This window comes from Hyperoodon ampullatus (genome assembly GCF_949752795.1).
Source record: "Hyperoodon ampullatus genome assembly, chromosome: 11".
In the NCBI taxonomy this organism is placed as follows: domain Eukaryota; kingdom Metazoa; phylum Chordata; class Mammalia; order Artiodactyla; family Ziphiidae; genus Hyperoodon; species Hyperoodon ampullatus.
In genome coordinates this window covers 81,546,621-81,571,125 of record NC_136924.1, presented here as the reverse complement: position 1 = coordinate 81,571,125, position 24,505 = coordinate 81,546,621, and the positions used below count along the sequence as shown (strand labels likewise).

At 37.4% G+C, this 24,505-nt stretch overlaps 1 protein-coding gene across 1 annotated transcript; it reads left to right on the top strand.

Annotated features, from left to right (window-relative positions):
• Positions 1-8,051: 8,051 nt before the first annotated feature.
• On the top strand, positions 8,052-22,847 carry RASSF8 (Ras association domain family member 8; the record flags this gene model as incomplete). Its single annotated transcript, XM_079715106.1, has 4 exons — positions 8,052-8,154; positions 18,429-19,318; positions 21,628-21,772; positions 22,417-22,847. 4 exons carry the CDS (start codon positions 8,052-8,054, stop codon positions 22,536-22,538), a joined length of 1,260 nt encoding a protein of 419 aa, XP_079571232.1. The 3' UTR covers positions 22,539-22,847.
• Positions 22,848-24,505: the final 1,658 nt, after the last annotated feature.

The following is a 24,505-nucleotide window of genomic DNA, read 5'->3' as shown; positions in this document are numbered from 1 at the left end:
ATATATTAATGTTTGACCGTTTTTTCATCTTAACTTATCCCAAGGAAGAATAATACATATTCTATTTTTAGTAAATAGAGTGCCTAGCAGAGAAGGAAACAAATCTTATTTTAAGTCAGAACTCTTATGTTTCCTTTCCTTAAATGTTCTCTAAATGGATTAGGGACAGTAGCACATAAACCTCTTATTTGACACTTGGAGTGCACACCAGCCTATATAATGCTCAAAGAACTCTAGCAGCAAAGGAACTTTTTAAACTTTGTTTACTGGACTTCTTACATTTCCTCGGACTTGGAGACCTTTTCCCCCAGAAATTTAACATCTTACAGATTTCCTAACTGAGGAACACAGTTTGGGAATCAGCTTGCTGGGGGCAGATGGTCCTCCCTCTGGGCATAAAGGGGGTTTAGTGAAGCCTCCTTGGCACTGCAGTGGAAGCAGAGAGAGCTGAAGCGGCACTCTGGGAAATTACAGCATGACAAAAAGATTTCTTTTAAGACTTATTTCTTATTTATTTGTTTGTTTTATTTATTTTTGGCTGCGTCGGGTCTTAGTTGCAGCACGTGGGATCTTTCCTTGTGGTGTGGGAGCTTCTCTCTAGTTCTGACGCGTGGGTTCCAGAGTGTGTGGGCTCTGTAGTTTGCAGCATGCAGGCTCTCTAGTTGAGGCGCGTGGGCTTAGTTGCCCCTCAGTATACGGGATCTTAGTTCCCCGACCAGGGATTGAACCCGTGTCCCCTGCATTGCCAGGTAGATTCTTTACCACTGGACCATCAGGGAAGTCCCAACAAGAAGTGTTTTTGTACCTTCCCTAGATAAAGTAATTAGGTTTATTCTCATGCATCTCACATGTGTTCTGACTCATCTACCCAGGTGACCAGGTACCCTCAAACTGTCTTAGGTCCTTTAACAGAATGTAAAAGGACTAAGTTACTATTTGTAGTAAATACTATTTTATAGGAAAAGTTTGTATTGTTTTTTAAATACGTTTTTAAATAATTCTGAAATGCCAGTGCCATTGTAAACCGTTAAACAAATTTAACTGTTTTCCTTAATTAAATCAATGTTTATTACATCTCATAAACTTTAACATTCTTTTTTAAAAACAGCAAAAAAATAGGAAGATCACAGGACAATGGGCAAACAATCATAGATTGATTAAAGATTTATTAACACAGGAAGTGTTGAGATTTTAAAAACCCACAGAAACAAGAATTGTGTGTAATTGATTTTTAGTAGGCTAATAATAACATTCTAATCAGTAGTATAAAATCAAGGGATATTGTTTGACCATATGAGAATGCACAATTTTCTGCTTCACCTATAATGCACCTAAACAAAATATTAAACACTGGGGAAACACAGCAAGTTAAAAACAAGTTTACATTATTAGAATAACTCTTAAATTGAAGACAGTTAGAAGATGAATGAGTATTTGCAGTGCTGGACACCCTATGCCAAACAACAAGCAAGACAGGAACACAACCCCATCCATTAGCAGAGAGGCTGCCTAAAATCATAATAAGGCCACAGACACCCCAAAACACACCACCAGACATGGACCTGCCCACCAGAAAGACAAGATCCAGCCTCATCGACCAGAGCACAGGCACTAGTCCCCTCCACCAGGAAGCCTACCCAACCCACTGAATCAACCTTAGGCACTGGGGACAAACACCAAAAATAACGGGAACTATGAATCTGCAATGGGAACCTCCTCCTGTGAAAAGGAGACCCCAGACACCGTAAAGTAAGATGAATGAGAAGACAGAGAAACACACAGCAGATGAAGGAGCAAGGCAAAAACCCACCAGACCTAACAAATGAAGAGGAAATAGGCAGTCTACCTGACAAAGAATTCAGAAAATGGTAGTAAAGATGATCCAAAATCTCGGAAATAGAATGGAGAAACTACAAGAAACGTTTAACAAGGACCTGGAAGAACAAAAGAGCAAACAAACAGTGATGAACAACACAATAAATGAAATTAAAAATTCTCTAGAAGGGATCAATAGCAGAATAACTGAGGCAGAAGAACGGATAAGTGACCTAGAAGATAAAATAGTGGGAATAACTACTGCAGAGCAGAATAAAGAAAAAAGAATGAAAAGAATTGAGGACAGTCTCAGAGACTTCTGGGACAACGTTAAACACACCAACATTTGAATTATAGGGGTCCCGGAAGAAGAAGAGAAAAAGAAAGGGACTGAGAAAATATTTGAAGAGATTATAGTTGAAAACTTCCCTAATATGGGAAAGGAAATAGTTAATCCAGTTCAGGGAGCAAAGAGAGTCCCATACAGGATAAATCCAAGGAGAAACACGCCAAGACACATATTAATCAAACTAATCAAAAATTAAATACAAAGAAAAAATATTAAAAGCAGCAAGGGAGAAATAACACACAAGGGAATCCCTATAAGGTTAACAGCTGATCTTTCAGCAGAAACTCTGCAAGCCAGAGGGAGTGGCAGGACATATTTGAAGTGATGAAGGAGAGAAACCTACAACCAAGATTACTCTACCCACCAAGGATCTCATTCAGATTGGATGGAGAAATTAAAACCTTTACAGACAAGCAAAAGCTAAGAGAATTCAGCACCACCAAACCAGCTTTACAACAAATGCTAAAGGAACTTCTCTAGGCAGGAAAGACAAGAGAAGGAAAAGACCTACAATAACGAACCCAAAACAATTAAGAAAATGGTAATAGGAACATACATATCAATAATTACCTTAAATGTAAATGGACTAAATGCTCCCACCAAAAGACATAGACTGGCTGAATAGATACAAAAACAAGACCCGTATATATGCTGTCTTCAAGAGACCCACTTGAGACCCAGGGATACATACAGACTGAAAGTGAGGGTATGGAAAAAGATATTCCATGCAAATGGAAACCAAAAGAAACCTGGAGTAGCAATTCTCATATCAGACAAAATAGACTTTAAAACAAAGACTATTACAAGAGACAAAGAAGGACACTACACAGTAATCAAGGGCTCAATCCAAGAAGAAGATATAACAATTGTAAATATTTATGCACCCAACATAGGAGCACCTCAATACATAAGGCAAATACTAACAGCCATAAAAGGGGAAATCAACAGTTACACAATCATAGTAGGGGACTTTAATACCCCACTTTCGCCAATGGACAGATCATCCAAAATGAAAATAAATAAGGAAACACAAGCTTTAAATGATACATTAAACAAGATGGACTTAATTGATATTTATAGGACATTCCATCCAAAAACAACAGAATACACTTTCTTCTCAAGTGCTCATGGAACATTCTCCAGGATAGATCATATCTTGAGTCACAAATCAAGCCTTGGTAAATTTAAGAAAATTGAAATCGTATCAAGTATCTTTTCTGACCACAACGCTGTGAGACTAGATATCAATTACAGGAAAAAATCTGTAAAAAATACAAACATATGGAGGCTAAACAATACACTACTTAATAACCAAGAGATCACTGAAGAAATCAAAGAGGAAATCAAAAAATACCTAGAGGGCTTCCCTGGTGGCGCAGTGGTTGAGAGTCCGCCTGCCGATGCAGGGGACATGGGTTTGTGCCCCGGTCCAGGAGGATCCCATATGCTGCGGAGCGGCTGCGCCCGTGAGCCATGGCCAATGAGCCTGCATGTCTGGAGCCTGTGCTCCGCAACGGGAGAGGCCACAACAGTGAGAGGCCTGCGTACCGCCAAAAAAAAAACCTAGAAGCAAATGACAATGAAAACATGACAACCCAAAACCTATGGGATGCAGCAAAAGCAGTTCTAACAGGGAAGTTTATAGCAATACAATCCTACCTTAAGAAACAGGAAACATCTCAAATAAACAACCTAACCTTACACCTAAAGCAATTAGAGAAAGAAGAACAAAAAAATCCCTAAAGTTAGCAGAAGGAAAGAAATCATAAAGATCAGAGCAGAAATAAATGAAAAAGAAATGAAGGAAACGATAGCAAAGATCAGTAAAATCAAAAGCTGGTTCTTGAAGAAGATAAATAAAATTGATAAACCATTACCCAGACTCATCAAGAAAAAAAGGGAGAAGACTCAAATCAATAGAATTAGAAATGAGAAAGGAGAAGTAACAACTGACAGTGCAGAAATACAAAGGATCATGAGAGATTACTACAAGCAACTCTATGCCAATAAAATGGACAACCTGGAAGAAATGGACACATTCTTAGAAATGCACAACCTACCAAGACTGACTCAGGAAGAAATAGAAAATATGAATAGACCAATCACAAGCACTGAAATTGAAACTGTGATTAAAAATCTTCCAACAGGGCTTCCCTGGTGGCGCAGTGGTTGAGAGTCCGCCTGCCGATGCAGGGGACGCGGGTTCGTGCCCCGGTCTGGGAAGATCCCACATGCCGCGGAGCGGCTGGGTCCGTGCGCCATGGCCGCTGAGCCTGCGCATCCAGGAGCCTGTGCTCCGCAATGGGAGAGGCCACAGCAGTGAGAAGCCCGCGTAACGCAAAAAAAAAAAAAAAAAAAATCTTCCAACAAACAAAAGCCCAGGACCAGATGGCTTCACAGGCGAATTCTATCAAACATTTAGAGAAGAGCTAACACCCATCCTTCTCAAACTCTTCCAAACAATATCAGAGGAAGGAACACTCCCAAACTCATTCTACGAGGCCACCATCACCTTGATACCAAAACCAGGCAAGGATGTCACAAAGAAAGAAAACTACAGGCCAATATCACTGATGAACATAGATGCAAAAATCCTCAACAAAATACTAGCAAACAGAATCCAACAGCACATTAAAAGGATCATACACCATGATCAAGTGGGGTTTATCCCAGGAATGCAAGGATTCTTCAATATATGCAAATCAATCAATGTGATACACCATATTAACAAACTGAAGGAGAAAAACCATTTGATCATCTCAATAGATGCAGAGAAAGCTTTCGACAAAATTCAACACCCATTTTATGGTAAAAACCCTCCAGAAAGTAGGCATAGAGGGGACTTTACTTAACATAATAAAGGCCATATATGACAAACCCACAGCCAGCATTGTTTTCAGTGGTGAAAAACTGAAACCATTTCCACTAAGATCAAGAACAAGACAAGGATGTCCACTCTCACCACTATTATTCAACATAGTTTTGGAAGTTTTAGCCACAGCAATCAGAGAAGAAAAAGAAATAAAAGGAATCCAAATCGGAAAAGAAGAAGTAAAGCTGTCACTGTTTGCAGATGACATGATACTATACATAGAGAATCCTAAAGATGTTACCAGAAAACTACTAGAGCTAATCAATGAATTTGGTAAAGTAGCAGGATACAAAATTAATGCACAGAAATCTCTTGCATTCCTATAAACTAATGATGAAAAATCTGAAAGTGAAATTAAGAAAACACACCCATTTACCACTGCAACAAAAAGAATAAAAGGTAGGAATAAACCTACCTAAGGAGACAAAAGACCTGTATGCAGAAAATTATAAGACACTGATGAAAGAAATTAAAGATGATACAAACAGATGGAGAGATATACCATGTTCTTGGATTGGAAGAATCAACACTGTGAAAATGACTGTAGTACCCAAAGCAACCTACAGATTCAATGCAATCCCTATCAAACTACCACTGGCATTTTTCACAGAACTAGAACAAAAAATTTCACAATTTGTATGGAAACACAAAAGACCCCGAATAGCCAAAGCAATCTTGAGAAAGAAAAACGGAGCTGGAGGAAGCAGGCTCCCTGACTTCAAACTATACTACAAAGCTACAGTAATCAAGACAGTGTGGTACTGGCACAAAAACAGGAATATAGATCAATGGAACAGGATCAAAAGCCCAGAGATAAACCCATGCACATATGGTCACCTTATCTTTGATAAAGGAGGCAAGAATATACAATGGAGAAAAGACAGCCTCTTCAGTAAGTGGTGCTGGGAAAACTGGACAGCTACATGTAAAAGAATGAAATTTGAACACTCCCTAACACCATACACAAAAATAAACTCAAAATGGATTAAAGACCTAAATGTAAGGCCAGACACTATAAAACTCCTAGAGGAAAACATAGGCAGAACCCTCTGGGACATAAATCACAGCAAGATCCTTTTTGACCCATCTCCTAGAGAAGTGAAATAAAAACAAAAGTAAGCAAATGGGACCTAATGAAACTTAAAAGCTTTTCTACAGCAAAGGAAACCATAAAAAAAACAAAATGACAACCCTCAGAATGGGAGAAAATATTTGCAAATGAAGCAACTGACAAAGGATTAATCTCCAAAATTTACAAGCAGCTCATGCAGCTCAATATCAAAAGAACAAAGAACCCAATCCAAAAATCAGCAGAAGACCTAAATAGACATTTCTCCAATGAAGATATACAGATTGCCTACAGATACATGAAAGAATGCTCAACATCATTAATCATTAGAGGAATGCAAATCAAAATTACAATGAGATATCATCCACACCGATCAGAATGGCCATCATCAAAAAATCTACAATAAATGCTGGGGGCGGGTGGAGAAAAGGGAACCCTCTTGCGCTGTTGGTGGGAATGTAAATTGATATAGCCACTATGGAGAACCGTTTGGAGGTTCCTTAAAAAGCTAAAAATAGAACTACCATAGGACCCAGCAATCCCATTACTGGGCATATACCCTGAGAAAACCATAATTCAAAAAGAGTCATGTACCGAAATGTTCATTACAGCTCTATTTACAATAGCCAGGACATGGAAGCAACCTAAGTGTCCATCAACAGATGAATGGATAAAGAAGATGTGGCACATATATACAATGGAATATTACTTAGCCATAAAAAGAAACGAAATTGAGTTATTTGTAGTGACGTGGATGGACCTGGAGTCTGTCATACAGAGTGAAGTAAGTCAGAAAGAGAAAAACGAATACTGTATTCTAACACATATATATGGAATCTAAGAAAAAAAAAAATGGTCATGAAGAACCTAGGGGCAAGATGGGAATAAAGACATAGACCTACTAGAGAATGGACTTGAGGATATGGGGAGGGGGAAGGGTAAGCTAGGACAAAGTGAGAGAGTGGCATGGACATATATACACTACCAAACGTAAAATAGATAGCTAGTGGGAAGCAGCCGCAAAGCACAGGGAGATCAGCTCGGTGCTTTGTGACCACCTAGAGGGGTGGGATACGGAAGGTGGGAGGGAGGGAGACGCAAGAGGGAAGATGTATGGAGACATATGTATATGTATAACTGATTCACTTTGTTATAAAGCAGAAACTAACACACCATTGTAAAGCAATTATACTCCAATAAAGATGTTTAAAAAAAAAAACAGTTTAAGACAGTTATCAAACTCCAGTTAAATAAATGGGTAGAGGACAAGCAGTTCATAAATGGGCAAGTTGTCAGCCAATGAAGGAATTAATATCCTTCAGCTAATATTTTCTGCACACCTATACCTTATGCTGCAGTTGGGTGTTGGAGTTTCAGTGGTGTAGACAACACTCGGTCCCTTGGCCAAGAGAGCGAGGCAAGGGACACAGGGAGCAAACAGATGCTGGCAAGGCTGTGGAAACTGGTTCAATTATTTGTGATTCCTAAAATGACCAAAAAAAAAATTTTTTTTTAACCTCAGAAATTATCCTAGTGAAGTAATTTTGTAAAAAAAATAGTTTGTATGTTGAGCAATAGGGCTTGGTCAAGTAAATAAGATTTCTTTGGTCAATGGAGAGTGACTTTATGATTAATATTGTAATTGTGGAAATAGTACCATGAGGTGTCATGAGAGGTGGCCATGGTTGTAGTCACACTGCTAAGTTCAGTTCTGTGAATAAGTAAGCCCATGGTCATTCATGGTAGTAGGACTGTGATATATTAAAATTTGTTCTGGTAACATTTACTTACTAGAAGAAATGGTAAGATTTGTTTTATTAAAAATGTTTTTTCCTCTTTTTAGCTGACTACACAGACTCTGCCTTTTCCGTGTTTTCATGGCCAGAGACATGACCTGACGCCTTGATGACCAGTCTCAGGGCCCTTGGGTGACTGGCTGGGGCACCATGGAACTTAAAGTATGGGTGGACGGAGTTCAGAGGATTGTTTGTGGGGTCACCGAAGTCACAACTTGCCAGGAAGTTGTCATAGCCTTAGCTCAAGCGATAGGTAAGTGAATTCTCGGGGTGTCTGAGATAAAGTGGTTTATGCTTATGCTTCCTGTTTTTGTTTGTTTTAAATATAGATGTCCTGTGGTTTTTGTTCATTTGGTTCCATAATACATCTCTCAGGCACACTTTTACTTATTACTGTCCCCTGCCTCCAGCTTAGGTCAGTCTGTGAAGATACTTGTTCTCTGCCTCACCGAGAGTTTACTGATCTTGAGTCTAGAGTCTACACTGCCTTCTCCTCACCTGTTGTTTATCCTAAACAGTGATTTCTGGAACTAAAAATGTTTTCTTGAGCCAAAACATAGTTCCCAGACTCTTCATTAGGCAAAATCCAATTTTTTATTCTGAATACTTTCAGAAAAGAAATTTGCAACAAATTAAATGACATGGTTCTTCATTAGAAAGTTAATGTGTACTTTTTAAATCTTACACAGTGAAGATGAAGTAGTCAAATCCATGCTTACTGGCTCCATCTTATTCACTTATCCCATTGCAACTTTTCTTCTTATTTACTCTCAGTTTATCTTTATGATATGTTATGCATGTTTTTTAGTTGCCATAATTCCATTTGGAATATGATGAGGGCATAAACACCTACATCAGTAAAGCCAGTAATGTGGGCTAAAGTTTGTATTTGCATCTTAAATCCATCACTTAGCAAACATGTGGAGTTGACCCTTGAACAGCACAAGTTTTAACTGCGAGGGTCCACTTTTATGGGGCTTTTTTCCCAATAGTAAATCCTACAGTACTGCACGATTCAAGGTTAGTTGAATCCACGAGGAACTGCAGATGGAGAAGACCTGCTGATCATAACTTATATGCAGATTTTCAACTGTGTGGAGAGTTCACGCCCCTAACGCCTGCGTTGTTCAAGGGTCAGCTGTATTGAGAAGGAAACTGTGTGTTCAGCATGCTAGGTGCTCAGTTCCTCTTTGTCTTTGAGCTCCTTATCAAAAGTTTGTTTTTATATAGTGCTAGTTCATATTGGAAGCATGTCAGGTTAGCTCAGGATGGAGACAAGTCACTGTCACGATGGCACCTTAGCATTTTGTAGAGGTGGTTGTGCCCCTGCATTGTGGCAAGTGCACTGTTTGAAGTTGGCAATAGCCCTATACAAAGACAGAGGCTTCGTTTTAATACTAACATCTTTTGATTTTTCCTGAAATACTATATAGCACACTCATATATTAAAACAATGCTGAGAATCCTAGGCTTTCACATCCTATGAAATTTTCTTGCATTTGGCACTAGTATTATATTTGTGGACTTAAGTTTAATTATTAAAGAGGAGGAAATTAAGGCATTTAATTTTATTTCATATTCTTTGCAACCAACTTATTTAGTCATTGCCCCTTTTGAAAGCCTCACGTAATTTATTTGAATTAAAATATTAAGCATTGTTGGGTTTTTTCTGCTTAGTGAAAACTAAAATTAGCAAGTGTCAAATCTAAGTTTCTTTGTTATATTTGAGAATCAAGCCATGGACAGTGGTTAAAAAAATGAGTAGTTTTTAGAAAAGTCAAGGTAGTTGAAGAGTACAATAAGCTGCATCTGTCCATATGGTAAACATGTTCTCTACACAGAATTTCAAGGAGAAACTGTCCGGATGTACCAGGTGTGTGTTTATCTGTTTGGACTAAAGAGTGTACTTCTTTGTGGCCAAGCTATTGATAAAAAGAAGCTTTAACTGAACATACTCCCCACCCCCCATATTTGCTTTCTCAATAACTCAGTCCAGAACTGCTTTGAAAAGTTGACAACTTGAGTACAGATGCTTTACGATATTTCTCGAAACCTGGCTAAACAACTCTCTTGCTGAATCATAAATACTTCATTGAATTCAGAATTCACCTGAGAGATGACTCAACTGGCAACCAGCGAGCACTGTTGATCCTTGCTTCTGTTGTGCCATAAAATTTTCTCAGCCTCAGATTCAGTATGCTTCTAATACACACTTAAATATTTATCTCCATTGTCATGAAAGTTATTGGTATTCCGAGTCTAAACACTAAGTGAAAATGTTATAGTATTTTGACCTTATTTATACTATAAGAAATAATAGAGGGTTTATTAATTAGGGAAAATTGCTGCTGTAACAAACACCTGCAGAGTCTCTGTGGCTTCACACAGTAAAAGGTTTAGTTCACTAATAGCAGCATATGGACTGACTGAGCAAAACTGAAGATGTTTCTAAAAAATTTATAGTGATGCAACACATAGAATAGCTTCTTAAGTTAAAGTCCACATATTTACCCACGGGGGAGGCACTATATATATATGATTAGGGATTATTGAGTTTTTCTGGGTAGCTAAAATCGCTTTCAGGAAACCATCATGATATAAAAACATGTATACATATTGGCAGTCTGCAAATATATATGATAGGTAACATTTTCTGACTCAGTGATACTAATCACTCAAATCAAGTTAGAAAAGAGCTAAAGACAGAGCATAATTTGATAAAAGATTTTGAACATTAGTTACTAGTATAGAAGGAAATCCTTTCTCCTCCTCTGATCTTTGACTACCTTGACAGGTTATATTTAGGTGGTAGAAATATAACATATTCCCAAATTATAAGAGACAGTAACTAAAAGTGAAACGATGATTGACAGACTCAATTGGCATGAAGTGGTTTAACTTCCCAGCAGGAATGCACTGTTTGGATACTGTACACCCTGGGCTTTCTGAAACATTCCCAATTTTAAATATTCGACCTTGTTTTTCCCATAAACTATCCCAGAAATGCCATTATTTCAAAATAGAGTTCAAACTACTTCTCAAATCTGTATGTGAAACAGAAAGCCTTAAACAATTCATCTGTCTCAAGTTAAGTAGAGAAAATGCATTTGCTTTTATAAAATCACAAACAAAAAATATGAAAAGAATGTACTTCTGCCCTCAAGTAGCTTAGAACTTAAAGTACAGATAACAAAAGATTAGAGAGGAAAAAAAAGAGGAGGAAGAAATCAAGGAGACTGAGGGAAAGGTTTTCTGACTCACACTGCTTTGTTGCCTGGTGCCATTTAAAGTACTGAAGATTCAGAATTTTTCTCTGTTCACACTTCTGATGATCTTGTCCCATATCTCTTTCCACCGGGGCCAGAGCTAGCATTTAATACAAACAAATTGATTGGGGCTGGGTCCCAAGATGGCGTGGATTGTTCCAAAAAGCCATGTTTCATAGAGTTTGCCCCAACAAAATCAGTTTTCAAACAAACACATTTTATGCTGATCTCTGGTTTTATTATTTGTTAATATTTCTTTCTCTTCTCTGGAAGTCTCTTCAAAATAGGGGTCCTGCTTATTTATCTTTCTTATACCGTTGTTTTGCCTAAAATAGTAGGTACTCTACAAAACATAGTTTCTAGAACAGTGCTTCCCCATAGAACTTTCTGCAAGGATGGTAATGTTCTGTATCTGTGCTGTCCAGTACAGTAGACACTGGCCACATGTACCTATTACCTACTTGAAGTGTGGCTAGTGTAAGTGAGGAAATGAATTTTTAATTAAAGTTTAAATGTGGCTCGTGGCTAATAGCTATTGCAGTGAACAGCGCAGTTCTGGAAGATGACTAACTGGTATCTCAGACTTAAAATGTCCAAACCCAAGCTTCGTGTCCCAACTGTTGCCCATCCTCAGATTTCCTCCCCCTCATCTCAACAAATGGGAACTATTGCTTTTAATTGATTAGATCTAAAACTTTTGTGTGATCTTTGGTTCTTTTCTTGCTCTAATACCTTACAACTAATCCATCAACAAATCCTCCCTGTACTATCTTCAGTATATATCCAGAATCTTGTTGCTTCTCTCCACAGCCACTGTTAGGACCTTGATGTAAGCCACCATCATTTCTCACTTAGATTTTTGCAGTGGCCTTCCAACGCATTTCCCTGTATCATCCTGGTCTCCTGCAGCCTATTCTCAACAGATTTCTTTTAAAGTAATACTTGAAACTATGCATCATCATCACTCTTCTGCTCAAAACCCCTTAGTGGTTTCTGGACTCACTCAGAAAATTTTAAAGTCCATGTGATGGTCTTCAGGGCCCTCAATGAATCCCTGCTTTACCTCCAACCTCATTTCCTCCCACTCGCTTTTGATTGCTTCCTCTTAAACGTGTCAGAGACAGTTCCGCCTTAGTCTTTGCACCTGTTCTTCTGTCTGCTGAGAATACTGTGCGCCCAGCGCTCTTCCAGATTCACTCCCTTGGCTCACTGCTCCCTGACCGCCTGTCTATGCACACACGCACACATACTCCCCATCTGCCATACTCTATTTTTCTCTATTGTGCTCCCCCCACCCCGGTGACATATAAGACATATGGGCCACAATATAGGCCACAATCCATTATCCACATTTTTGAAACCTAAAAAATTTTGAAAGCCTAAAGTTTATCATACTTAATTTGTTAGCCATACCTGGCATGGCTTGAACTCATTTGGTAGTAAAAACTAATCTGATTTGATGTGAGGCTGAGGCTGCTTTTAATCTATATTTATTCCATTTGGTATGAAATTGATATATTTTACTTTAGAATTTTCAATATGTTTAACTACAGACCTGCAGGATAGCACTGTGCTACCTTCCTATAATCCAAAAAATTCTGAATGTTTAGCATATCTGACCTTAAAGGTGGTTAATGGACAGTAGACATACATTCTTTCCTTTGTGTGTTGTGTATTGCCTGCCACTCTTTTGTTATTGCTTATTCTCATAGCTTAAAACCATGTCTAGCATGTAGTAGATACTCAATACCTACTTGTGAATAAATGAATGAATTTTTTTAAGTTTCTTTGAATTACAGGCTGAACTTGGTGATGTCCCATTCATCTCTAAGATTTTATGATCCTTTAGAAGATAAAGAAAATAATATATTTTATATTGTCACATTTAACTCTTAATTTCATATAGAAATTATCAATTTTAGAAATTTATAAGTTGGTTAATTTTGTATCTGTTTACAAGTAGTACTATCCATTGTAGACTATTTTGAAATTTAGCAAAACACAAAGAAGGTAAAAGAAGCACTCATGACCTTGCTTCCTAGAAGTAAACACTACAAGCAATGCTTTTTATGTACATACAGATGAGTTTTTTAAAAAAAAGATTTCACTCTAGTGCTTCATAGTTTTAAAGCCCCACTTTTCATTACTGAATTGGGAATTAAATTTTCCACATCATTTAACAGTCTCACAGCAGTCTTATGAGGAAAGCCCTGTTATGATCCCTATATTTCAGAGATGATGGAACAGAGGCACAGGAATGTTAAATAACATGCCCAAGCGCCCATAGCTTGTAAGGAGGATCCTGGGATTCAAACCAGTAGTCTGATTCAAGAACCCTGCTCTTAACTACTATTATACTATGTTATTTATATCCCCTATAATCTCAGTGGACCACTGTTAGAAAATATAGTCACCGACTGAATTACATTGAAACAAAAACTAAAAATCCGTAGTACTAAAATATACTGCTTTTTTATAGCCAAGTTCATCTTTTACAATTTTGATATTTATAGCAGTAGTGTAGTATATCATCCATAATTCTGAGTATCATCCATAATTCTAAGTATCTTCTATATTTTCCACATCCATAAAAGATTATTTTAATGAATGTGAACACATGTAATTCACAACATGCATCAGTCAGGATGGGTAAGATTATGCTGCATTCATAATCCCCCAAACCTTAGTGGTTTATAATGATGTGTTAGCTATTATTTTGGTTAATATTATTTATGTAAAATAACCAGCACAAAGCCTAGCAAAGAGTGGGCATATTAAATGTTAATCATTATGAAATCAATAAATGTTTTCATTATTTTTAGTCGTAGTATATTTATAATAAAATCCTAAGTAAGTCCTAAATTAATATGCAGTAATTCTGTGATTACATGATAGTCTCATCAACACACTGGGAAAAATATACTGTGAATGATTTAACTATGGGTTGAATGCACAGCTAGCTGACAAGTTATACTCAAAGATATTCTTGGACCACTGTCATCATAAGATAAATACCCTATGGTAAGAGTCATCTTAATAGCTACACACAGGACTTACAGAAAGTTCACTGACAAATTTTCAGAATAGTTGTACCTCATTGGGAAATTGCTTTAAAATATAAATATATATATTATATATATATATAAAATCATCAAAAGCGTTTAACAGACTATAAAATGTTACAATGTAAGTTCTGTTACAGAGAGCAATGTTTATTGTAGGAATTCTAAGTCATTATGGAATGAATTAGTTTTGTTCACTAGATTCTGCATAAGATTCCAAAATGTTTGTAGCTCAAGGAGAAAAGTATCTATTATCAGAAAAACTGAGTGGGGTAGGATAGTTTATTCACCATAGATAAAGAATAAGTCAGGTGTTAACTGGCATTGCTTACAATATGTCCAGAAACAGGAGGATATGTTAGCATTAAATTCGTGAGAGGTTAAATGCCAGCTCTCTGTCATGTACTTTTGAGGAACATAGAGTGTTCATCTTTGGGGTAAGGAGGATTTCATACTGAAGAAACGATCAAATGTCAGTTAAAAGTAAAATTTCTGAAGAGCATTCATGATCAGGGTGTCTAATAGAATATATTCCCAGGGCCTGACACTATTTCTGACAAAATGTTTGTTCATTATATATTTGTTGAATACATAACAAGAAGTGACACTTTTAAATGATGATTTTATTTTTTTGGCTCTAAGGAGAAATTTCCTAAAATTGTAAAAAAAATGGTTACAGTTTTTTAAATGGTTGAAATAAGAGCATAATGTGTCTGGGTGACTCATATTTGAGTATTCAAGTTTTGGGGTATATTTCTAAAACTTCATATTACTTCACAGTCAAATATTCCACTTAAAGTTAGGTGAAAGTAGTCTGTTATCTCTTTTTTTTTTAATTTTTTTAACGTCTTTATTGGAGTATAATTGCTTTACAATGGTGTGTTAGTTTCTGCTGTATAACAAAGTGAATCAGCTATACATATACATATATCCCCATATCCCCTCCCTCTTGCGTCTCCCTCCCACCCTCCTTATCCCACCCCTCTAGGTGGACACAGAGCACCGAGCTGATCTCCCTGTGCTATGTGGCTGCTTCCCACTAGCTATCTATTGTACATTTATATCAGTCGTGCAGTGAGGTTCCACTGATGCACTAAAATCTCTTTGTGATTTTCCTCATTATATGAAGTTAATGATTCTTGGGATTACACTCAATTGCTTCAGCTCTTCAGAAGTATAGTCATTATTTTATTTATCATTACAAATTATGGCATACAGGCCTAGGTAGCCAAAACAGTTTACACTGCAAATGCCATAGGTAGATAGATAGATAGATAGATAGATAGATAGATGTTCCTTTTTATTAGTCTTAGGGCTACATCAAGTTAGTATGCAAGACAGAACTAAATGTATCCACTTAATAAACTGCAATAAAAGGAGTTTTGCAGGAGGAATTGGAATCTGTCTAAATGAAGTATTCACGTTCTATAGGGCCTTGCCAAGTCTAGGCATTCAAATTCCAATGATTGTGGAATTTAACTCTTACATAAGCTATCTAAAACCCAATTTCTGCAATAAAATCAAAGTATTAATTCATTTACTTTTTTAAAAAGCTTTTTTATATTGCTGGATGGATGTGTTTTTTCTTTTTTTTTTTTTTTTGCCTAATTGCACTAAATATGCATTATTTAACAAAAAGGAAATGCTAGCAGTAAAAGCAATCCTAAATAATCTACCAAGACATTCTCATAGAGTAGCAGTACCATTAAACATTGGAAAAATCAGCTTTATATTTAATTATGACTAAATTAGAGTCCTTAAAATTTTTGATTTCACTCATATAATGTAATGATTCACTTTTCTTTTTTGTTTTTGGGGGTTTTTTTTGCGGTACGCGGGCCCCTCACTGCTGTGGCCTCTCCCGTTGCAGAGCACAGGCTCCGGACGCGCAGGCTCAGCGGCCATGGCTCACGGGCCCAGCCGCTCCGCGTCATGTGAGATCTTCCCGGACCGGGGCACGAACCCGTGTCCCCTGCATCGGCAGGCAGACTCTCAACCACTGCGCCACCAGGGAAGCCCCAGTTTTCTTTTTAAAGATGCTTCATGGCCCGGTAGGATTAGAGAGGGTTCTACTGGTCTAGTCCAACCCTTCATATTTACTGATGAGGACACAGGGTCCAGATAGCAGGAGTGAGATTCTAAAAGTAGTTGATAGACAGCAGAGCCAGGAACACAAAGTGCTGTGATCTTTGAAGCAGTGTGTATATCTGGAACGAGTTTAACTTGAAGATTTGTGGGGTGGTTTTTCTTGGTATAATTACAGTAATTTTTAACTTGAAAATCTTTAGAAACATTTTTTTATTCCAAGAAGCCAAGTCCAGTATGCTAGTAAGGTTTTGCATTCCCCTTGTTTGCCCAGGTATTTTGATAATAGCAACAACTAATAGTTGTATAGCACTTTTCAATGTTATAAAACATTTTTATATTTTATATCTCACTTCACTCTTACAACATTGTCATGTAAGAAAATACAAGTCTCACTCTACAGATGAAGAAACCAGAGCTGAAGGAAATTTAATAATTTGTGCAAATCACGTAAATATATGGCAGAGCCAGATCTGAAAACAGGCCTTCTGACTCCAGAGAGCCCTTATTCTTTCTTTCCACTCTGTCCAGCTTTACATAGCTAGGAGTTGTTGCAAGTTGATTAAGGATTCTTTTAGTCAGATTGTTGTCGCGTCATGTCACTATTTAAAGGAGGTCTCTGGTCAGCCCTTTTGTCATGTGAATAACAATGTGTTCAATTAATGATGGCTGCCATGTATTGAAAACCTGCTACAGGCCAGGCAGTATGGCAGGTACTTATTAGCCCTGATTCTGACTCTCAGAACCTATGAGGTACTGCCACTCTCCCCACTTTAGAAGTGAAGCTAGGCTACTTACCCAGCAAGTGATTTACCCGAACTTAAAACTCTAGTCTGTTTGCTTTCAAAGCTTCAACTTTTCAGCTGCACCCAAGATTCAGGTTTCCTTAAAGACGAACATACACATATGCTTAGAGCAGTATCACTCTTCATCTGCTACTTTTGAATAGCACATGTGGGTGTTCATAGTACATATCCAGATTTCCATCTATTGGCCCAGTAATTGAGGAAATACTACTATTAGTTCAGAAGCTCATGAAATAAGAAAGAAGACAGGGAAGACAAATCAGTAGCTGTATATGCCAATATGATAATTGCTAGATGGCAAGGTGAGTTTTTTTCTTTGTAATAATATTAACTACTAATGGACAGTTTTTTAAAATTGAGATGTAATTGATATATAACCTTACATTAGTTTCAGATGTCTAATGGACACTCTTAACAAAATTAATATTTTCCATCTGACCCACACACCTTAAATGGAAATATTTAGGAAGTGTATTCAAGCTAATGACATTATATTGTCTTCTGAATCTTTATCTTCCATAATTACTGTTAGATGCAGTATATTTTTAACATAAATGTAATTTTATTCTACTTTTGTTTTTTAATAATATCATCTTTGCCTTTTTAATGTTTTTTAAAAGACTCTTTGAAGCTATTACTTATCAAAACTGAACAAGACTTCTCTTCAGGCCCCACTCTTTATATGAGACTATTTTGAGGGTTGTTTTCACTGAGGTGATTTTTTATTTGCCACAGGTATGCAGGACGGTATGGGCAAGGAAAGGCCTACCCAGCACCTGTAGCTGAGTAGCAGGTCCTCCACTGGCTCCATGTCTTCTTTCAGGAGGAGAGACGGGGGCTCCAACCTTCCCAAGTCCTGATGTGCAGAGAAATCAGAGGGGTTCCTCAAGTGGAAGTTTGCTCAAGTTCTGAAGTCCTGCCTGGTTCCTGGGACCAGGCCCTCCTGGCTTCCAACAGGACACTCTAGTGCCCTCCTTAGTTTCAGCTGGAGGTCTTGCCGCAAAGAAGGTCTAGGCAGTCAGGCATTTGACAAGAGGGTAGATTAAGATTCCCATTGAGGTTTAAAGTGTAAAGATGAGTTTCTAAGCAAGTCTGAAGAGTGTATGCAGTTCACATCCCATAGTTTTATGTGTTACGTATCTTAAGGAGTTCAGTATCCTCAAGTGAAAGTTTTAAAGACATCATGGGCTGGACTTTGATGCTAATTAAGAAGACACAGTTATCAAATAGTGTCCTATGTCTGGAGGCATTATTTTAGCTGTTGCATATCCCTTTTTGACAATTTATTCTTATTTTTTTTTTATCTAGGTCGAACTGGAAGGTACACTCTTATAGAGAAATGGAGAGATACTGAAAGACACTTAGCACCTCATGAAAATCCTATCATATCCTTAAACAAATGGGGGCAGTACGCTAGTGACGTACAGCTGATTTTACGTCGAACGGGGCCGTCTCTCAGTGAGCGGCCCACGTCAGATGGTGTGGCTCGAGTTCCTGAAAGAACTTTATGCAGGCAGAGTTTGCCCCCCTTAGCTAAACTGAGGCCTCAGATTGACAAATCAATCAAAAGGAGAGAGCCTAAAAGGAAATCGTTAACATTTACAGGAGGTGCCAAAGGGTTAATGGACATTTTTGGAAAAGGTAAAGAAACTGAATTTAAGCAAAAGGTGCTGAATAACTGCAAAACAACAGCAGATGAGTTAAAAAAGCTGATCCGTTTGCAGACAGAGAAGCTCCAATCCATTGAGAAAGAGCTAGAATCAAATGAAATAGAAATACGATTTTGGGAGCAAAAATATAATTCTAACCTTGAAGAAGAAATTGTCCGCCTGGAGCAAAAGATCAAAAGAAACGATGTAGAAATTGAAGAGGAGGAATTTTGGGAAAATGAATTACAGATTGAACAGGAAAATGAAAAACAACTGAAAGATCAACTTCAAGAAATAAGACAAAAAATAACAGAATGTGAGAGCAAATTAAAGGACTATTTGGGTCAAATCCAGACTATGGAAAGTGGTCTTGAAGCAGAAAAATTGCAACGGGAAGTTCAAGAGGCGCAGGTCAATGAAGAAGAGGTTAAAGGAAAGATCGGTAAGGTCAGAGGGGAAATTGACATCCAAGGCCAGCAGAGTCTGAGGCTGGAGAATGGTATTAAAGCTGTGGAAAGATCTCTTGGACAAGCCACCAAACGATTACAGGTAAGAACACTTTTATTCGAATGTTTCATCTATTTAAAAGAATTAGATATTTGAAATCTAAAAAACTGAACTCCTCTTTTTCTTTCCTCATGGAAGCTTCTTAAACTCTGTATTTCTGCAAATCACTGTAGGTTTGCTCTTGATTTTCCAAAATGATAATGCCTTTATTTTCATCACTGGTCATGGAAAAGAATCTGAAAATAGAAAAAAATGTTCAATAATAAAACACAGAAAGTTGACTGGAAATATATATATAGCAAAAAGAATTAAATATATTTTGGCATCTTCTTTACTGATTGTTCATTTTCTCTTACATTTAAAGTTAGAAACTTACTTTGGTTTATCATTTTCTTAGAATTTCAGTGACTTACGACAAAGCTAAGATATGAGGCCAAAACAAAGATGAGAGCTGAAGCCACACAGATCCTTTTCCACGGAAGAAGCTTTCTTACTGTGGCAGTGATAGCATTAGGTAATCGGATACAGGAGATGAGAATCTCAGAGCTGGAATGGACACTAATGATGAGATAGGGAATCTGACCTTCTCCTTTTAGTGATAGGGAAACCAGAGCTGAAAGGATTACCAAGGATTGGTTCACCAGTGATTGTGCGGCTAGCTGGCTGCTTATCTCTCATGTTTCCTTTGTTGCTAACCCCACCTCCTCCCCTCTCCTGTAACTGTCCTTTGCTTCCCTGAGGAGAGGGGCAGGTTCCTCTCTGATTTTTCCCATCTCTAATGGGTACGAGAACATTTGTATTTCACACTTACTCCATGATCACTCAGCTTATATTTCTTGGATACCCATTCTTGAAAAGACCGTGTGGTAATGTTAACGGGAGGTGCAGAGAGCTATCAGTTTCTAACAGCTGAAATGAGAAAGAGACAGTTGATTATAATACAGCTACTTATATTTAAATAAATTAAAGTTAAATAATATTCAGGAGAGCTGTTTTAAAATATTAAATAAATTTAAATTTCTGTTTTAGTCACATTTGGCCACATTTCAAGTGCTCAGTAGCACATATGTGCAGTGGCTGCTGACTTGGACAGTGCTGGTTTAGAAGCTGTGTGATCATGGATCAAAGAGTGAACCGTGAGGCTTACTGGTTAGAAACTGAGAGTGTACGTAGTAACAGCATCTCCACATAGTGCCTGTGCACACTAGAGTTTGAGAAGAGCTGCTGTAGAGTAGGAACAGTTCCACAAGCAGAGAAAGCTGACGTTTCGGGAAGAACTGATGTGATTTCCTTTCTCTGCCACTAACTACAGTGAGAGGTAGAACTACCACCAAAATCTGCAAAGTCAGGAATTTCTCATAGAATAGAAGGTTGTGAACTTATGATTTGTCAGCATTTTACTATTTGGATTCATTTCAACACAAAACTACTGCAGTTGGAAATTGTATTGCCGTGATATTACAGGAAACACTAATTTGTGACAGTTGTTACTAATAAACCCCACTACCTGTGAAAAGTTATCTAATAGTCAAACTACTAACGTGTCTCCAAGTACCCCCTACACTCAAAGTAGCGAAAAACCCCGCCTTTCTGTTTTCTCTTCCCTGTACCCATACCACGTCCTCTGACACAACCAGCTTGGATGCGGCCTTGCCACTTTTTCTTATAGTGCCTAAAGGAGAGAAAGAGAAGAAAGTCCATTTGATAATAGAATGCCTCTCCTTGCTTTTGGAGCTTTCTGGCCGTCCAAACTTGGTCTCCTTACTTTAGGGCTCTTCCGTTCTCAGATCTGCTCATCAAGGATTAAAAAACCCCATAGTGGGGATCTTGCTCTCCTTGCTTTCCTTGCTGTGATATAAATCTCAATAATGGATCCCATGAAAACTTCAACAGTTTAAAAAAAACAAGAACCCTGAATCTCATGGACCCAAGTGACTATTCATTTTGCAGTCAGTTATGAAGTAGATAATAAGGAAGTTTAATTGTGAACAGCTTAGCAAGCTTGCTGTAAACACCAGGATGGATGGAATCCAGTGTTTTATTCATGAAAGTTTATAGACATATATTTATTTCATCAGGTGCATAGTATACTCCTAACGGAGGAAAGCATGACATTTAAGAGGACAGACTGAAGAAGTTGTTGTCCTTTATTTGCTTAACTTTTGGCCCATGCCACAGAGTGAACGTGACCTCCTTAGCCCATTACATCGATATAAACCAGGTTTGTTAAATGCGTTCTTGTGAAAGGTGTCCCACATTCAACCCTTGTAGCAGGTGGGCTGTCACCAGGATGTCTGTAGCTGGCCAATAGTGAATCCTCAAATTTTAGAAAGCATTTAACTCCCATCTAGGACAAAGAACAGGAACTGGAGCAGCTGACCAAGGAGCTGCGGCAAGTCAACCTCCAGCAGTTTATCCAGCAGACAGGGACGAAAGTCACCGTTTTGCCAGCGGAGCCCATCGAAGTGGAGGCCTCGCACGCAGACCTAGAAAGGGGTAAGATTTGAGAAATCGCTTTTTAAAAAACTTTACTCTCTTAACTTGGAATAAACTGCTTACATTTGGTAAAAACGTTCTCCTACCATTCAAAGCTAATTCTTGGGCCGCTTAAAAAAATTTTTGATGTACTTACTGTTTCTGGGGGAAATCAATAATATTTAGGTTATTTATTTACTTACATGACCAGATATCCTATCATTAGTTTTAAACTGCTTCCTTCCAAACTTTTCCTGAAATGTGTGTGAGTCGTAGTCTATTAGTTGAGTTTCTTGAGTTTTAGCTTCTCTCTGTTCCTAATTCCCCTTCCTCCTCTCCTAAAAGTCTTTGTTATTAATTTGTGCTGATACTTAAAAGACACTTCTAAATCTGTATATGCATATAATCTGAACAACCCAGAAAGAGAAGCAAAATGTTCACCTTTTAAGGAAAGATCATGAACTGTTCAAATCACTGAAAACTATTTTCTCAACTGAGAGGGTCAAGCAGACGTAACCTCTCCTCTCACCCAGGACTCACAGGGGGTTGCATTCGTTACTGTATGTTATTTGGTTCTTGAGAGCAGGAAAAGTTCTAATTTTTCATGTTGCTAAGTACTCCAGGTTACTGCAAACATCAAATGACTTTCTCTGTTTCCTGTTTAGAGGCACCATTCCAGTCGGGGTCTCTGAAGCGACCTGGTTCCTCTCGGCAGCTCCCCAGTAATCTTCGTATTCTACAGAATCCTATCTCGTCTGGTTTTAATCCTGAAGGCATATATGTATAACATTATCTGTCTTCAGGGGAGAGACCCAGTAAAGGTACCAAGGACAGTGAAAATTCCTTCTTTGATTTTGTGCCAATGATGAACAGAGGATATATTTCACAAGCCACCGTATCTTTTTTTCTGTCCTAAATTGCATACCACTTGGAGCCATACCCTGTGCACTGATGCTAAAGAACAAAGAAACTGTGTTTTCACACATCCACAGTGTTGATGTTTTTGTCCAGCAGCTGTAATGCAAAGCCTTCATTTTTATTTGTAGCGTTTTGAGAGCATTAGGAAAGTATTATACTGTGTGTATACATAAATAAAACCGTGACTTCAGAATGAAGAGAAATATGTGACTGGCTTAGTTTATTTATTCCATGTAATCAATTAAGGAGTGAATGTTGATGTTTTAATATTTTTTATTAATACTTATCCTGTGACTGAGTTACATTGCATATTGTGTGATAATGACTTTGTGTGCATGTTGCCAGACTCCATGCGTTGCTGAATTACAGCTACACAAGTGTCATAGGGGGCTCCGCCATGGAAACTGACGCCAGAAGAACTGACTTGCATTTACCTTGTGAACCCATCCTAGCCACTGCTTAATTAGGTGAGATAATTCAGGTTTTCTTTTTAATCTGGTGTTTAATCTTTTCTTTACAGTATTTCCAGCATATGAATGAACCACATACAAGAGCAGAAATATTTTCATGAAGTAAATTACATGTTTAAAAGGTTTGCAGTGCTTCAGACACTGTTGAACAAAAATGTAATTGTTGAATATCTATCCAAACAGGCATGGGGTTTCCTGATACATTATGTGTTTTGTTTCTGCCCTGCCTTATTATTTTAGTCTCATGGATCCTCAGAGTTGCCATCATACATAAATTAGAGATGTCTTAAAAAAAAAAAAAAAAAAAGAGATATCCAAGGATATCTTCAGGAAGGTTGCTTTAAGTGATTTTTTTTTATTTTAAAATAACCCACTTTATATGTATGGTCTATTGGTGTAAGCACCCATGGATAAGTTATTGCTTGCACATAATTTACTGTGTACATTATGAACTATTGCAGTTTTTCCAGTCACTTAAATAGAAAGTAGATTGGAGTTAGTTACTTTTTACCAAGGAAATAAAGTTAAATTCAGTGTTCGTTTTTATTAATTTTCAGCTTGACTTTTGCAGGACATTAATCTCCATTTGTACATATATTTTCTTGTTTATAAAACCAAAAATGAGTCAACACCCCTCCCATGAGTACTGACTTAACTAAGATGCACAAGAGTATCTAGATGGATGTGGTCAGATACTTCTCAGCCATTTTTACATTCCCTCTGATCAGAATTTGGTACAATATAATTAAGACTTTAATCTAAAATTTAAAGTAGTTTTTTATTCTGAGGAAAACATATTGTCTGTATTATTTACATGCAACAAAATAAAAGTGGATTAGTATATTAATGCCATGGTAACAATAAAAAGGTGTAAGTTATATCCTATGCATGAGGGCAATTTTTGATGTTTTAAATGCATTTGACTTATTTTTGGTTTAATGAATGCTGAGAATGCTGCTATATTTAGGTTTCCAATGAAACTTTTTAAGAATGGCTATGACAATATATAGACGCTTCTAGAGGACTGAAAGTAATAATGCATAGTTGCCTTTTCTAGTCCAGCTAAATGGCAAACCTCAACTAAAAATATTTTCTTTGGGTTCTTGGAGTTACCAAGTTGACCTTGCCATTATATTGTTTTGCAAAAAAAAAACTTGAGAAATAAATGATTCTTATCTAATAGCCACAATCTATACACATTTGCTCTCAGTTTATAATAGTTATTTCATATCCATATATATTTAAAAATTAGAATTAAAAAATCAAAATAATTTGTAGATTTTGTGACAATAATGGTTTATGTATGCCTGATATATGCCTTATTTTTAAAGGGTTCCATTCTATACTGGGTCATTTTGTTATTGTT